Here is a 17,632-nt window from a genome sequence, read left to right as displayed (position 1 = left end):
GTAAAAAATACACATTTTTCTATTCCCATCCTCCAGCCACTGAGTTTCCTCCTTGAAGGCATCTAATGCCAGTTTCCCTTTCAATCCTTCCAGACATTCTCTCCCTATATACGTACATATACAGATGTATACGTATATTTTTTTTTCTTTATTTTTTTTTGTGAGGAGGACTAGCCCTGAGCTAACATCTGATGCCAATCCTCCCCTTTTTTCTTGAGGAAGACTGGCCCTGAGCTAACATCCGTGCCCATCTTCCTCTACTTTATAGGGGATGCTGTCACAGCGTGGCTTAACAAGCGGTGCGTCAGTGCGTGCCCGGGATCCGAACCTTCGAACCCCAGGCCACCGAAGTGGAGCATGCACACTTAACCGCTTGCTCCACCGGGCTGGGCCGGCCCCTTTTCTTTCTTTCTTTTATGGTAGCATACTATCCACATTGCTCTAACCTTGGCTTTTTACACTCACTTTTTCTTAAAGATTGTTCAGTATGAGCACATGGAGAGCTGCCTTATTCTTTTAAACAACTACAGAGTATTCCTTTTTTTTTTTTTATAATTTTACTTATTTATTTTTTCCCACAAAGCCCCAGTAGATAGTTGTATGTCATAGCTGCACATCCTTTTAGTTGCTATATGTGGGACGCGGCCTCAGCATGGCCGGAGAAGCGGTGCGTCGGTGTGCGCCCGGGATCCGAACCCCGGGCCGCCAGCCGCGGAGCGCGCGCACTTAACCGCTAAGCCACGGGGCCGGCCCCAGAGTATTCCTTTGATGTGTGTCTCTTAATGTATCTAGCCATTTTGGGAAGATGACATTTGTGGAAGATTTGTAGAAGAACATTTAATAACATGGAGAGATATTCATGATTTATTAAGTGAAAAACAAAGCAGCAGATTACAAGTGATTGAGAGCTATAGTAGTCTACAAGTCTACAGATAGTCTATTTCATATGCTTAGGACACTTAGACACACATTCACATAAAAGCTCGGCATTTGCCATTACAAATTCCTGGAATGATATATCCACTGTGCCCTTTGTCCTAGTGAGTTAGCTTTTGTAACCAGGGAACAGCCTGGTTCATGATCTAAAGAAATATGGGGGCAATAGTCCAGCTAAAGATAACAAACAGGGTTATATTGTTCTCTGGGTACTTAGTGATCTTTTTTGTGTGTCTGCATGCGGTTTTATGACTTTGACAATCAGTGGTTGGTTCTCATCATCCACACTGTGTAGGTTTTTGAAAGTGATGACAGGTACGTAGGTAACCAACATATAGAGCTTGTTTGGTGAATCTTTATCCTCATTACGTTTTCTGGACCACCATTTGTGGAACTGAATGGGACATTCCTTATTCCTTTGGCCCAGACAGCTTTGCTGATCCTGCTGTCAATGGGTATACTTGGGATTCCCACCTCCTTCATGGCAAATTGCTGGATCTCTTTGAGTCCCTGAGGGGCACCCTTCTTGAAGCCCACTCCATGATGCACTTGTGGATATTGATGGTGTATTCTCTGGTCACTGTCTCATTGACAGCAGAACACCCTCCTTCTTCTTGCCAGCCTTCCTCGTGGGAGCCATTCTCCTGGGCCCGGGTTGGAAAGGCTTGGTGATCTCACACACTTTTCTTTTCTGTGCCCACTTGTGATGTCAGCCAGCACCATAGTAGGAGCAGCCAACCCCAGGCTCCCCTGCTGCTTCAAGTCAACCCAGGAGTGGACTTCTCCACCACCTCCTTTGCTTGCCAACAATCGAGTTAGAAGTATATCAGAGGCATGGACCAATCAATCAATAAGAGGGACTAGAGGCCTTTCAGTCCTGCAGAAAGTATAAAACCAACCCTAATAGGAAAACTAGTTGAAGTCCCTGGGATCAGGCTCTAGCACTCAGTCTGCCCTGCCCCATCTGACTTTTGCCTTTTGGCCTCCCTCTGGCTGGATGCTAGACCCTCACGGGGAAGCAATGACAAGCCCTGATAGTTTGAAAAGCCTGCCATAGCTGGAACATTATCTCTGCTATCCACAAGTGCTGTGTATATTGAAACAGCATCCTTTTTTTTTTTTAAAGTAAACTTTTTATTTTGGAATAATTCTAGATTTACAGAAAAGTTGCAAAGATACTACTGATAGTTCCTGTATACCCTAACCCACTTTCTCCTAATGTTAACATCTTACGTTACCATGGTACATTTGTTAAAACTCAGAAACCAATATTGGTATATTACTATTAACTAAATTCCAGATTTTATTTGGGTTTCACCAGTTTTCCACAAATATCCTTTTCCTGTTCCAGTATCCAATCCGGGATCCCACACTGCATTTAGTCGTCATGTCTCCTTAGTCTCCTCTGCTCTCCGACAGTTTCTTAGTCTTTCCCTGTCTTTCATGACCTTGACATTTTTGAGGAGTACTGGTCAGGTATTTTGTAAGCTGTCCCTCAATTTGGGTTTGTCTCATGTTTTTTCTCATGGTTATACTGGGATTATGGGTTGTGGGAAGAATACCAGAGGTGAAGTACCCTTCTCTTCACACCAGATCAGGGGGTACATGACATCAACGTGACTGATGACTGGTGATGTTAACTTGGGCCACATGGGTAGGTGGGGTCTCAACTTTCTCCACTCTGAAGTCACTTTTTTCCCTTGCTGTGCTCTATTCCTTGGAAGAGAGTCACTAGGTCCAACCCACACTCCAGGGAAGGGGAGCTGAGCTCCACCTCCTGGAGGGAATAGTACCTACATATATTATTTGGAATTCTTCTGTAAGGAGGATTTGTTCCTCCCTCCCTCATTTATTTATTTATTTAATAACTTATTTATATGCAAGTATCTTTTAAATTAAAAGCAATAAATACTCTTGATTAAGTAAAAGGGGTTGGGTCATTACTTATGCTTTTAGCAAAGCTGACTGTCCTCTGTGACAGGGACTAGAGACCCCTCTAGAGGTTCCTAATAGGTATAAGAATGGGGACTCTAAAAAAAGACAGTTTAATCTCAGCTCTGCCACATATTATCTATATTACCTAGGGCAAGTTTCTTAATCTCTCTACTCAGTTTTCCTTTTTTAAAAATGGAGATATTAAAAACTAATAATACTATTTTGTAGAGGCATAAGGGTCCAATGAGATAATTTACTTTAAACACATAGCATAGGGTCTAACAAATAGTTAATGCTTAATAAGTATTAGCTGTTATTTATTACTTATATGATTTAATTTTAGTAAATTAAAAAGTATATATGTACATATGCATATGAGTCTATATATATACACACACACATACAGAGAGAATCAATGGTTGATGATATCATTAGTGATTTTTATTTTCTTCTCTTTGCTTAAATTTGTACATTCTAAGTTTTCTATAATAAACATTTATCATTTTTCTAGTAGAAAAAATAATAAAAGTTAGTTTACAGATTAATAACACCTGGCACTGCTGGAAATGTGGAAAATGACCACTATTTCCCACCACTGCTGGGAAGAAAACTTGCTAAATCTTTTCTGAAGAATGTCTTGGCAATAAGTATCAGAAGCATTAACATTTTGCAGGCCATCTGACTCAGCAAATTCCATTTCTAGCTATTTGTCCAGATGAAAATACTGTACAGCATAAGATTTATCCATACAAATGTTCAGTGTATCAATTATAAAAGCAAAAACTGGTAATAATTGAATCCTACAAATGAATTATGGTCCTGTGTAGACAAAATATAATTTTGTAGAAGAGCGTTTAATGAAAATTTTTAAATGTTCACAATACATTTAAGTGACAAGGGGCAGTTACAAAAATTATGGCCAGTATAATTTTATTTTTGTAAAAGGTACATACACTCACACACAGAAAACGGCTGTTGAAAAAATATATCTAAAAGGCAACAGTTATCTCTGGGTTGTTGGATCATGAGTGACTTCCTATTTTCTTATTTGGGTTTATCTGTTTTTTCCAGATTGCCCAAAAGAAACCTATATTATTTTTGGAAGTAGAAAAAGCCAATGCTATTTTTTAACATGCTTATCATAGAGAATTTGGAAAATACAAAAAATTATATAGAAGAAAATAAAGTCACTCACAATTCTACCACTTAGGATTAACCAGTATTAACGATTTGTTGTATTTTCTTTCAGTCTTTTACATGATTTTGTGTATAATCTTTGCAACTCTCCCCTTCTACCCAATTTAGAATCTGTTCTGTATTCTGCTTTTTTTAATTTAACATTGTATCATGAATATCTCCTTAAGTCTTGAATACTTTTAAAAACAACATTAAAAAAATGGGGCAGATGTGCAAGAACTGATGTATAAAGATTCATTACAGAGTGAACAAAGCAAGTTGCAAAACAGTATTATAGGATGATCATATAAAATATTCACTAAGCACTTAATTTTGGTTATCTCTTAAGAGAAGGAATTGTGGGGAAATATCTAAAGGTTTAAATTTTTTAAATAATGTGTATATTGTTATTATGTATGTAATCAGAAAAATAATATAGATTTTAAAATAAATAAAAAGCCCATTTTTAAGCACTGTATAATATTCCACTACACTCTAAAATTCTCCGATTGTCAGACATTTAGGTTTGTTTCCACCTTTTCGTTACTATAAATAATGATAATGCTAGGATGAATATCTTTGTTGTCAAACCTTTTTCTGAGCTCATTGTATTCTCTGATAAATTTGAAGAAGGGAGATTCCTAGATCAATTTGTGTGTGCTAATCTTAATGCATTTTGCTTGAAATGTATGCTTGTATACAAATGTATGCTTGTATATAAAGACCAACAGATTTACCTTTCTATTGCTTAATATCAATCAACAAGACCCCTTAGTTTATGGCTTCTAATTTACTCAAGAGAATTTCTCATGGGAAAAATGTGTTCTCTTTGGAAATATATCCCAGAGTCTTATTTGAAAACAATTTCTCAACCCCAATAGGAACTTTGAAACCTGGCCTAATACTCTACAATAGAGAAATACAGGCAAGAGATCAGTGTTCTTGATTCATTAAGATAATATGATGGGGGCCAATTCATTGGTGATATTCTAATATAGAATTGAGAAGAGAGACCATAAATAAGAAAAATAAAAATGTAAAAAGTCATCAATCCTGGTTTTATCCTCTATCCTATTTCAAAAAAATAAATATAGCCTTGCTAGTTTTAAAAAATAAATTTTAGGCCAGCCCCAGTGGCCTAGCGGTTGAGTTTGCCGTGCTCCACTTCAGCAGCCTGGGTTCAGTTTCAGGGCGTGGACCTATACCACTTGTCAGTGGCCATGCCCTGGCAGCGGCTCACGTACAAAACAGACAAAAGACTGGCCACAGATGTTAGCTCAGGGCGAATCTCCTCAGCAAAAATAAATAAATAAATAAAATTTATTGGGATATAATTTATATACCATAAAATTCACCTTTTTAAAGTATACAATTTGATGGTTTTTAGTATATTCACAGATTGTGCAACCGTCACCACTAATTTTAGAACATTTTCATCATCCTTGTTTTGGAAATTAATTTCTCATTTTATTTTATTTATTATACACAGAAGCTGCCTCAAATCCATTATCAAATAAGGCAATGAAGAGACACAAATAGTTAAATAAACAAACATGGTTTTGATACTTAATCTACGTTTAACATTTCTTTGGGTCCTTTAACTTCTTCAAGGCCTTGGTTTCCTTATCTGTAAAATCAGAGGTTGGGTATGATCTCACAAAGGACTCCCTGATTTAAATTCTATCTTTTTATGTAGCATTCAGATGACTGTTCCATTTCATGGTAATTTCAGCACCATCACTTCGGTTAGAGCCAGGCCTTGTATATATGTACAGAAGAGGAATATGCAGATGCCTTCATTTACAAATGTGATGAGATGTACACGCAGAGAGACCAAACACCTTGTTATAGTGTGGGGCTAGCCATTTAGCTAAGGACATGGTGCTTTTATATCGTTATTTTCATTAAGGTTGGCCTTAGACAAATTACAAATGTCAGGATGTAAGAATTGAGCGAAAACTGAAAATGCCCCAAAGCAAGGGACTTGGATTCAGACAATTAGTGCTTACCACCTTTAAATGCAAAAATAAGTGAAAAGTTTGGTGGAAGTTTTCTGAAATTTTTAAAGCCAGCTCTGCCACTTCTGGCTACCTATCTGAACCTGAGATTTCTTACTTGTAAACCGTGACTAACAATACCTTCTTCCTACGGTATTTGGGAGACTTTATGAGAGAGTATATATAAAGCATCCAGTACCATGCCTGACATTTGATAAGGGCTTAATGTAGTTCCCTTGGGCCACTTAATCTACCAAGAACATAGAGGCCATCAGAAAAGAGGTAATAATACACATATGTAAATACATAATACATGCATAAATTGGTGAAATTAAGAACGAATTGAAAAAGCCATAATTTGCCTCCATAATGTATCAATGATTTGTATTTCAACACGATAGCTGCTTTATATTTAGAAAATCAATTTAAAATCTTTTTTTCTTTTTTACTGCATAAGGCTTGAGATATTTATCATTATTTGATGCTTCTCTCTAGCTTTGATCCTGTCAAATTTCCTAAAATATTCAACTGCATTGGTCATTATTGCTCCCTTACGGGTTTAGAAATTCTGAAAATTAAAAAAAAAACAAAAAACCAACAAAAAACACTTTGTATTATGTGCAAGATAAGGTAACTGGTGGTTAGCAAGTTGAGATAAAAAAAAAATACTGTAAATAACGTTCTGGGATTTTACAGACTGAGAGTGCGGGAAAATCTCCTGGCAACGTTGCTAGATGTTGTCGTCTTGGGATCCTGGCCAACGATTTACTTTAATCCTTAGGAATTGTGCAATTTGAAAATTGAAGTTTCAATTTCAATTGTACGTAATAGCTATCCTCTCAGCCATGTGTATTCTTCTTTGTCGATGTTATTGATTAAAGGGCATGTTGTGCACTTATTGGGCAAGAATGGTATTCTTCCTCTTCAGGGCGGCGTCCGGCTCATCTATTTATGGTAGGCCATCATCTGTGGCAACAGGGAGTTTAAAGTGCTTACTAAGGAAAACAAAACAAAACAACAGCAAGAAGAAAACAAAAACCAAGCCCAGTGCTGAATAACATAAACCATCTAATACTTCATATACGTCTTTGGCTTGCTTACAAAATGAAAGCTGGGCTCTTGCAAAGCAACTACAACTCCCCCCACCCCCTACCCCCCCAGATTTTGCATTTGCCACCATGGAGCGAGCTCTCTGCAGCAGACAGGATGGAAAAAGGAGATCTCAGAGTAGATCAAAAAGGTGGAAGGACACAGGACTTGTTCCTTCCTTGGTAGAGCATGATCCCCAGCTAGGCCCTGTCTCTGTCCTCACCACTCCATTCCATCTGTGACATACCTGAGAAAACAGAGGGGGGAAGCGTTCACAGGAATAGGAGAAGAGATAGATAACAGTTGTTTACATCATTCACAAAATATCTTAGCTGGAAGGATCTTAAAAACATTGAATTTGACTACTCCTTATTACAGACTGAGGGGCCAGAGAGGGAAGGGAACGTCCTCAAGACAGTCAGTCAGTAGCAGAGTTGGCTCTAGGACCCAGCCAAGGTAGTTCCATTTCCCCACCCTGCTTCCATGCATGTTCTTGGTAAGAAATGATAGCCAAGGATGACACTGGTACATTTTCAAAGTAGACACGGTTTGCTGTAGGCATATTTCCACGTCCATTTCTCACCGTTTGTGGTGCCCTCCACTCCCAGTCCCTAAAGAAAGACCCAATGCCCTCATGTTGCCCGCTAGCCACCCAACAGTAACCCCGCCCCAGCCCACACCTTCATTTTCTCAGCATACTGATGACAAACAGCTCTTAGGAAAGCTATTCCTTTAAACAAACTCACATAAAAATTCTAACTGGTACTTTATCTCCCTCATGGCTTCTCAGTGGGATTACTCTGGAACCCAGATGAATTTCTAAATGTTAAATATTTAAGGCAGAATGAGGCAGGGATTTTTATCTCTTCTAGGCCAGTCAGCCTGTGGGGCAGAATTAGTCATGGTCGTGCTCTATCTCAAGTCATAAAGGGCTCAGGATGCAGGCAAAGGCAAGCTGGTGAGTAGGGGGGAAGAGAGCAAGGGAAAGAGGTCCTTTGTCCTAGGTCAGAAGTACTGCGAGCTGTCCAGGTGTTAACCCAGCAGAGCTCTCTGGAGTTGGGGCAATAGTAGTCCCGGGTTGCATTTGGAATCTGGATTTGAAAACAGAAGAGGCGACTTCCAATGGATCCCTTGAAGGCGACTCGTGGCTAAGAACCCATGATTTAGAGGGAACATTTGACAGAGTCAATTTTGGTGAGGGATTTTTTTTTTCTATATGGGATTACATTTAAGGAATAACAGAGCGTATGGCATCCAAAGAGATGTCAGTCTCTAAGACAAATATATTTTAGGGATTTATTTAAATTCAATCTAAGATTATTTTCAAATTTAGTTTATATAAGATGTGCTAGTGTTTTACAGGCGGTTCTTATATTAGACAAGATTAAATATAGGATGGTTTTCTCTGACCTGAAAATTGCAGACAGTAGAAGGAGGAGATTAGCAAATACAGGAGGAAGAAAATTGGATGATGAAGCAGGTCTCTGTCAGAACAGGGAGTGGAGTGATGGGTATTTGGTGAAGGAAGACACTATGGCATAGGCTAGGGATTCAAATCCAAGAAAAGCAGATGTGCGGCTAGAGAGGAGGATAATTAGGGAAGAAGAAAGGAGGAACAGTGGAAAGGAGATCTTGAGATGGGGACTGTTGCAGGGCAAGTGACAAATGCTGATTCTTCCTCTAGCTAGCACTCCTGACAGTGCCTCTCCTTTCCCTTTTTCTCTCACTGCAAGTGTTTCTCAAAGATGAGGACTGACTTTTCTTCTCACTCGCAGCACTTCCTCACTGCCTCAGGAATAAAAATTGTTCATATGATTTCAGTTGCCAGAATACACAGATTAAGACTTGTGTGAATAGACATTTTTCCAAAGAAGACAGACAGACGGCCAACAGGCACATGAAAAGATTCAACATCACTAATTCTTAGATAAACGCAAATCAAAACCACAATGAGATACCATCTCACACCTGTTAGAATGGCTGTTATAAAAAAGACAAGAAATAACAAGTGTTAGAGATGACGTGGAGAAAAGGGAACCCTCGTACACTGTTGGTGAGAATGTAAATTTGTGTAACTACTATGGAAAACAGTATGGAGATTCCTTAAAAAATTAAGACTAGAACTGCCATATGATCCAGTTTTCCACTTCTGGGTATTTTTTCAAAGAATACAAAAACACTGATTTGAAAAGATGATGCACCTCTATGTTCATCGCAGCATTCTTTACAATAGCCAAGATATAGAAACAACCAAAGTGTGCATCAATGGATGAATGGATAAAGAAGATGTGGTATATATATACAATGGAATACTACTCAGCCATTAAAAAGAATGAAATCTTGTCATTTGCGACAACGTGGATGGAACTTGAGGGTGTTATGCTAAGTGAAATAAGTCAGACAAAGAAAGACAAATATCATATGATTTCACTCATATGTGGAATCTAAACAAATAAACAAAACAAAAACAAACTCACAGATATAGAGAACAGATTGGTGGTTACCAGAGGAGAAGGGGGTTGGGGGTCGGGCAAAATGGGTGAAGGGGATCAATTGTATGGTGATGGATGGTATCTAGACTTTTGATGGTAATCACTTTGTAGTGTATACAGATACTGAATTATAATGTTGTATACCTGAAACAATGTTATATATCAATTTTGCCTCAATAAAAAATAATTAAGACTTGCACCTCTAGCCTAGATCTCTTGCTTTTTCTCTAGTTGAATTTTCTATAGCTAATCACCCTGGACTGTTTCATGAACATAATATTAAATTTTTGTGTGTGTATTCCCATATCTAAAATACTTTTTCTTCAAAATTTAGTTGTATCTCTCCAGCCAACTCTTCTATCTGTGATGATTTCAATCCTTCAAGAAATCTCTGAGTCATGGTCAGATTATTTCACTATCCTGGTGTTGGTGTCTTCTTTAAGTTTTCTGGTGAGGTCTAAATTTGTTTCTTTCTGGTTAACTCCATTAGGCTGTTTCTTCTTGGTGGCTACATATTCCACTGAGGACTCATTTTCTTCTGTTTTTGCCTAGTACTTGATAGTGTTTGCTAGACAATAAGCAAATGCTTTAAATAGTGCCATTAAACTAAATTGTATAAAAAGAAAACCTGGAGATTTTTGTTTGCTGGAAGATAAGAGTCTTTTCATGTTGGAAATGCAAAAACCACCAAACGGAAGATATGAGCAGGAGTAGGATGAGGTCTCACACTTCTTTGGGAGGAAACACGGTAACTACTATATTAAAAAATTTCTATGGATTTCTTTCAAGGGATCACATATTAACTGCAAAAGTTAATACATTCAAAAAGTTCTAGAGGGTAATAATCAATATTTATATACCTCTTTATATTACAAAGCATATTAACATAATTGTTTCATTTAATACTTTTACCAACCTCAAAATAGTTCATTTTCAACTATTAACAATTTAATACTTTTTAAAATTCTTATTTTAGGTGTTATTATTCCCATTTTAGAGTTGAAGACACTGATGATCAAAGGTCATGACCTGTAAGTGGCAAAGCTAAAATCTGACTTCTGGTTGGATGTCTTTCCAGTTGAGAAAGAGGGAAAGTGTGGACAGACAATGGCACCAGTCACCCTGAATTCTCAAAGGTGCTAGAGACCATTTGGTTATGAGGAGAAGCTCTTTGAGTGTAATTAAATTAGTCTTTTCCCTAAGACCACAGGAGATGATCACTAGCTGATGTCTGGTGAAAGGGAGGATGAGTGAGGAGCACTGGTTAAAAAACACCCATCAGAACCCAAACTGACTGTTTTTGGGGGCAAAAGGTAGAAAACTAATAGTCTGGCATCTATTCAGTTATCTAATACAGATTTGAATATTTTTCTTGCAAAAAGAAGGAAATTTCTTCTTAGGTTACTATGAAGAAATCAAGCAAATTTCTAGCAAGAATGTACTCATATAGTTGGTAAAATACAATGTCTGGACCATTTCTTCATTGTGGTGCTTTAGATTTCCTGCATAGGGGGTTACATGTGTCTTATGAGAAGATGATTTCCCCCCTGGAATATAGTAGCCTTGACTAAGATAAATGAGATCCAAAGATAGAGGCAATGGGGAGAAGGGAAGAATGATTTTCAGATTCCCTAGAGTGTATTTTTAGTTCTAGGTTACATAACATCAGACCCTATGCCTTACTTTAAGTATGCATATAATTTCAGAACATGCTTCTCAACTGTAATGGTATGCAATTTAAAAACATACTCTGTTTTAGTTATCTCTTGCTTCAGAACAAATCATCCCAAAATGTAGTGGCTGAAAACAACAATGATTTATTATTTCCCATAATTTTGTGGGTTGACTGGTACCAGCTGGGCAGTTATCCTGTTCTACTTGATGTTAGCTGGGGACACTCATTTGGCGACATTCAGCTGGAGGCTACACTGAGTTGGAAGGTCCAAGAAGGCTTCACTCACATGACTGGCCCCTTGGTGCTCCTCCAGCAGCCTCTCTCTCTCCAGGTGGTATCTTATCATCTAGTAGTCTAGCCCAGGCTTCTTTACAGCATGCTGGCTGGCTCCCCCAGAGGGAGAAAGCAGAAGCTGCCAGGGCTTTCAAGGGCTATGCCCAGAAATGGCACAGTGGCACCTCTGCTGCATCTAAGGAAGTCACAGGTCACAAGGTGAGGAGGGAGATTTCACCTCTTGATAAGAGGAGTGGCAAAGCGTCATTGTAAAAGCAATGCAGGATGAAGAAATTGTTACAGTCACCATGGAAATAATCGACTATACTCTTTCATAAGCACCATTAAAAATTATGAAAGCAGAAAGGTAGTTCAAAAGAAAAGAAAAGAAATGAAGCATATTTAAATAGTGACCTCATTCACTATTTTACTAATTGTTTTTCTCTCTTTTGATCATTAGTCTAAGTTTGGTCTTGAGCCTTTTTACCTTTTTAAACCTAGAACAGACACTATTGTGATAGCCTGGAACTGAAGATACAAAAAAATTTCACATTGGGGGCCGCCTCATGGAGTAGTGGGTAAGTCCGGTGCACCCCCCTTCAGTGGCCTGGGTTCGCAAGTTCGGATTCCAGGCGTGGACCTACACCACTTGTCAAGCCATGCTGTGGCGGTGACCCACATACAAAATAGAGGAGGACTGGCATGGGTGTTAGCTCATGGCTAATCTTCCTTAAGCGAAAAAAAAAAAAAAAGGGAGGAAGACTAGCAACAGATGTTAGCTCAGAGATCATCTTTCCACCAAAAAAAAAAAAAAAAAATTCACATCTTGTAGCTTAAGTATTGTAAAGGTCAGAGAAATATTCCAATGAATGAAAGAAAAAGAATCATACAGCCTCAAAGTAAAGTCGTAAAGATGTTCTCAGGATAAACATCTAGCCAGTCAGACTGAAAAAGATTTTGTTAGTTTTTCCACTTGTAAAAATTCCCAACCCAAGGCGCAAAAAGGAATAGTTTGCCACGTCAGCTGTTCAGATATTACAACTGATAGGAAATTAAATAAGTTCTGGAATTCATATATAAAGATGACAGTTTTTCTCACTTAAATAGAAATAGACAATGGACTAATAGCTGAGTTGAAAAGAAATTAGGAGACAGAAATATTTCTAATTTTTATTAAAATAAACTGAATAATATTAAGTTATATATACAAAGTCGCCAAAGTATTTAATCCCATATTTAGGTTTGCTAAATTAAAAAAAATCATGTATATTTAACATAATACAACTAAATAAAACTGCTTTGTAGTGAATTGTTTCTAGCGGTATAAACTGCCATTATGCTAATTATCAAATGCTAATTTAAATGTAGCTATAATTTCATGTGATTTTAAATAGACCTGCTTCTATACAAATATGTTCTGAAATCATAAGTAGACACACAGCATCTTCAATGTGACAATATTTAGAGAGATGGTCGGTGACCAGTGTTCACAACAGAAAAATGGTAACTTTTAAACACTTCATTTATATGCCTGATAAGTAGCATAACCAATTCTCAGCTTGAGTAAATTATAAGTTAAATATAAGGCTGATTGAGTCTGACTCCCTTCTGCTGAAATATGAAATGGATGTAATTCAGATATATTTGTAGAATTCTGTTATCATTTTCTGAAACTACTAACAGTTTTCCTGAAGTTAGAAATGTACTGAATGTTCTTTGCTTTAATAGATATCTTAAATTGTTATTTCATAGCATATGTGTCATTTCCAAGCTAATTAGCACTAGATTAAAACATCAAAGAATGATTACATATTACTCTACATTTTGAAAGCACACCTGTTTTATTTACATTAATTAAAATCTAGTGATAATTAGCTTTAAAATCCACTTTCATTTATAAAATTTAACCTCTGTTAGGTGGCTGTCTGTAAACTACTACTGACTCGATAGAACTAGCAGGGGGTAGTCATGTGTGTTTGTATGCGTGTGAAAGCAAGCAAGCAAGAGACAGATGAGAAAGAGAGAGATCTCCAGGCTCCTGGCTAGATCACAAACACCACAGTTTATCTTGGTATCGTTAAGCAATCCCCAGAAAGTGTCTTCTAGTGGGAGATATGTCCAGGACACAAACACCATGTGCTTAGAGAATCACGGAAGTTTAGAGCTGAAGGGGACCCTTAGAAATCATCTAGCTTATCCACTCTCTTATTTTACAAATGAGAAAGTGAAGGCACAGAAGCTATACGTTGTGACAAGGCTACACAGAGAGTTGCAAGCCAGGCCTAGAACCAGGTGTCCTAACCCCAGATCAAATGATATTTCTATTATTCTCTAAAGTACCACTCTTTAAGACTGTTAGTCTTCTACTAAAACAAGAATGAAGTGGTTGAGTTAATGATTTTAATAGAAAACAAACATAACACGCACACACCCAGAACATTAACTTGTGAGTGGCATTTTATCTTTATGTCTTAACTATATGCATTAAAAATCTGTATATTTGTGATTCAGCTAATACCTTACACTGACTCCCCAATGTTTCCAAGATTTAACTATTTTTGGAATTTTAGGATCATTCCTCTTCCAGTAGTATGTTTTAATTAAAAAAAAATTTTTTTTAAATAATTCAAGCTATTCTAAAACCAGGATTGGAAATCATTGGTGGTAATAAATGACTAAGAAAGTGCCATCTTTTTGAAAAATTGTAATTCTATGGCAAGTAAGCTAAAGAACCATAAAACAGTTTCAGAATTGAAAAATTTGTCAAAATAACATATTAATTTTCTTATGTCTTGTAGTTTGGGAAATCTGCATGAGCAATGAAGAGCTGTGAAACAGCTAACCTAGAAGAGGGAAGATCTACTCTCTGCTCACCTCTCATTCCCCGCCTGAGAGCTTTGTTTTTACCCTTTACTTAATTATCTCCCTAATCCAGAGCATTCAAAAGCTTCTTGAACACAATTTTTTAATGATTCAGTCTAGTTAAAATCATCTTCAAAGTGAGCCCATAAAGGGCTTTGTGGTTGAGGCAAGCTGGAACAACGACATTTAAATATCCTCAGGACTGAAACAGAGGCCAAAATCAGAGTCAAAGCAAATAGGCTCACAGGGCCGACACAGGTCTAATTAAATGTCCTTTTCTATGGGGTATTTCCTTCTGCCCTGAAGAAGCAGCAGGAGCACCAAGAAGAAGCAAAGTCTGCATTTTTAATTCTCTGTAAAATTCTCTGCAAAATAAAAGAACTGCTTGGATATTCTCAGGTACATGTGTGTGGAAAGTCAGAGAAAACCAGGGTGTGAAGAGGTCACTCAAGGTGGAGAAAAGGGAGTATTCAGGCAGTGTCACTCACCGTGATGGCGCAGTATTTGGAGAGCATCAGGAGAGAGCTATATAAATGAATTTAAAAGCTCGAAAGCTGCCACGGGTGAGACCAGCCAAGGTAAGCCAGAAATTGTAGGAAACGCGTGGTGACAGAATCGCGTGGGCTTCTGTCAAGAGCCTGGGTCAAGACTATTTGCTGAGGATAAGTTTTACAAAAGTCATTACTTAATTTGAGTCCTAGATGCTGAAGTGCAACTGTCTTCCATGTGGCTGAGAAATGCAAGGGAATCTGTGTAGTACAGAGGTGAGAACTACACACTCGAAAGAGAAAAGTGTTGCGGTTTAGATTTGTGCCTAACTGATGCAGGGGGCAGTGCTCCGTGGCCTGGGTCACCCAGGAAAGTTAAGTATGCACATGTCATCAGAAGATTCTTTTTCTTTGCGGTAATACAACTGTGGTATGATGGCATTAGACCATTTTTCTAAGCATTTAGACGCTTTCTCCTCTCCCCTCCCCAGTGACACCTAAATGATGGATTTAAGGAAAAAAATTGGGAGAGAAATGCTAGTGTGAATTGGTTCTTAAATGTAAGCAAAAATAAGGGAAGACAGTCACCCGGCCAAAAACTCCACTGTTGTTTGCAGCACAATTACAAAGTGGGTACTGGAGTCTTGCGTTGTCCTCTTAATTTCTGCACGTGTGTGTGTATTCTACAGATAACATATAATCCTGGAGAGCTAGAGCAGCACGAGCGGTCTGGCAATAAGAAGGCTTAAATAATAAAAACACTATGAAAGCTAAAAAGAAATCTTTCAGCAAAGTTGCCTTTTATCTTTTCTTTCTCATTTTCCTTGCACCTGTAGTATCATCTTATTAAAAATGCAAGAAACACACGAATCTCAAGAGGCACATTCTTGATAATACGACGAAAATAAGAAGAGCCTAGCAGCTTATATTCACACTAAGAATGTTAAATGGCCAAATAAGCCCACTTAAAATGTCTTTCCAGTGAGTAAGGAACTATTGTTTAGATGCCATAATTCCTTAGTAAAGAGATGCTCCAAAATTACTGAGTGCAATTCTCTGGAAGTTTACATAGCCATGTTTATAAGTCCAACAGACATTTAGAGATGAGCATAAAGTGTTACTGTGTTTTCTTAATAACAATTTATGCTTGGTGTCTTGGTGCCAGATAGAAGGAATTTCTGGAATTATACATATTTGCAAAATTTGACAACATTCAGGTGAGCATGCCAGATCCAGGAGCAGAAAAGAGTTAATGAAATAATTTTAATATATATTGATGGGAACATCACTATTTTGTGCCTTTATGCCAGACACGGACAGACAGCCCCATGCTATTATTTTACACGAATTCCTTGTTACCAAAGTAAAACATGTGAAATGTTTGAAAACTTTCAAACATTCTGCATCATTCTTAGATGTCGAGGATAAAAGGCATCTACTATGATGCTTCAAAGCTTATAATTATAAACACATATTTCTATATATTTCTATATGTATGTATGTCAGGTTTACTTGGGAAAATATCCCATGTAAATTCGGCTCACCTACTGAAGTGTTTTGTTTGTTTGCTTCTTGTTTCAGTAAAAGACACAAAATGAAGGTAACTGAAAGATAATCCTCCTGCTCTCAGAAGTGTTTACAAACCTGGCCTGATCATGATGCACAAGTTTAGGGCTGCACAAGTTTGCAGAGGCTATGGATGCAAATATTTGGAAGAGAGTGTTGACAATGAGTGATTTAGAAAATACACCCAGGAGGACAGGGCCAGGTACTGAGGGGATTTAGCCAGGAGGGAAAAAGGAGGACAAGGAACCATGACGTAGCAAAGGAGTCAGTGCTGGAGTCAGTGGTCAATTATCCTGGGGCATTGTGCCATGAGGATGGTAATTTCTTGTAGTTCACCCACTATTTGCCATGTAAATGTACGGAATTTTTTCTAGCTAGCTTTAAAAATAGAATCATCAATGTCTCATGAGGCAGAGGAAGTAGAGTCTGCCCTGGAATCAAGGGATAAACCTAGATGACATTTCAAGATTCCCTCCCCACACCAATATAAAAACACAGAATAAAATACCAGCATTACTCAACAGACCTGGTTACAGTGAGAGTGAACTGAAACGCAGAAACATAATGTCATTCCTTACACAAACAGCAGCTAGGCAAGCTGTTTGATATTGCTCTACGACATTATGCGGTCAGCTGCAGCAAGACGATACCTGTAAATTTTTTTCATAAGTCAAAGTATAAGCCCACAAATTCTCAATATAAATTGTCTTAAGAGGGGCTGCTCTGATGAAATTGAAAATGTCTCCTCCATATGTGCAGCTTCAGACTTTATAACATTTAAAGAAAATGTTCTAAAAGATAAAGTTGGCTCATGTACAAAGCACGGGCAGAGGAATCAGTAATGATCAGAGCAAAACAATTCTAGAAAGCATCTTAATTTTCATATGGCTCATTTGCATTTGAAACACTGCGAATTCCTATCTCTCTTGTACAAAAACGTGTACACATTAAATTACTTTCCACTTGAAAGAACATTTTCCTAAATGTTTGGAAGATGATCAAATTTTAACTGGAGGACTTGTTTTCTTCCATCAGGTGTGGGGGAGATGTGGCTTCCTGGTATGAGAGGCAACAGTTGATTCTAATAGTAGAACAAGACAAAAATAAGAAAGTAAATTGAAAACAATTCCTATTTGTACAGTT

The 17,632-nt window shown here is 37.7% G+C and overlaps 1 protein-coding gene and 1 pseudogene across 1 annotated transcript in view; both read right to left on the bottom strand.

Moving 5' to 3' along the window:
• Positions 1-1,129: 1,129 nt before the first annotated feature.
• On the bottom strand, positions 1,130-1,576 carry LOC131411717 (large ribosomal subunit protein eL31-like; annotated as a pseudogene).
• A 14,770-nt stretch (positions 1,577-16,346) lies between these two features.
• The window catches only part of CDKL4 (cyclin dependent kinase like 4), a 33,387-nt gene continuing 32,101 nt past the window's right edge, over positions 16,347-17,632 (bottom strand). The window contains exon 9 of the mRNA XM_058551385.1: positions 16,347-17,570. Coding sequence (XP_058407368.1) covers positions 17,469-17,570 — 102 coding nt within the window. The 3' untranslated portion in view covers positions 16,347-17,468. The remainder of the gene's footprint in view (positions 17,571-17,632) is intronic.

The sequence above is a fragment of the Diceros bicornis genome, chromosome 12, assembly GCF_020826845.1.
Source record: "Diceros bicornis minor isolate mBicDic1 chromosome 12, mDicBic1.mat.cur, whole genome shotgun sequence".
Lineage (NCBI taxonomy): Eukaryota > Metazoa > Chordata > Mammalia > Perissodactyla > Rhinocerotidae > Diceros > Diceros bicornis.
This window is presented reverse-complemented; position numbering and strand designations above follow the sequence as displayed.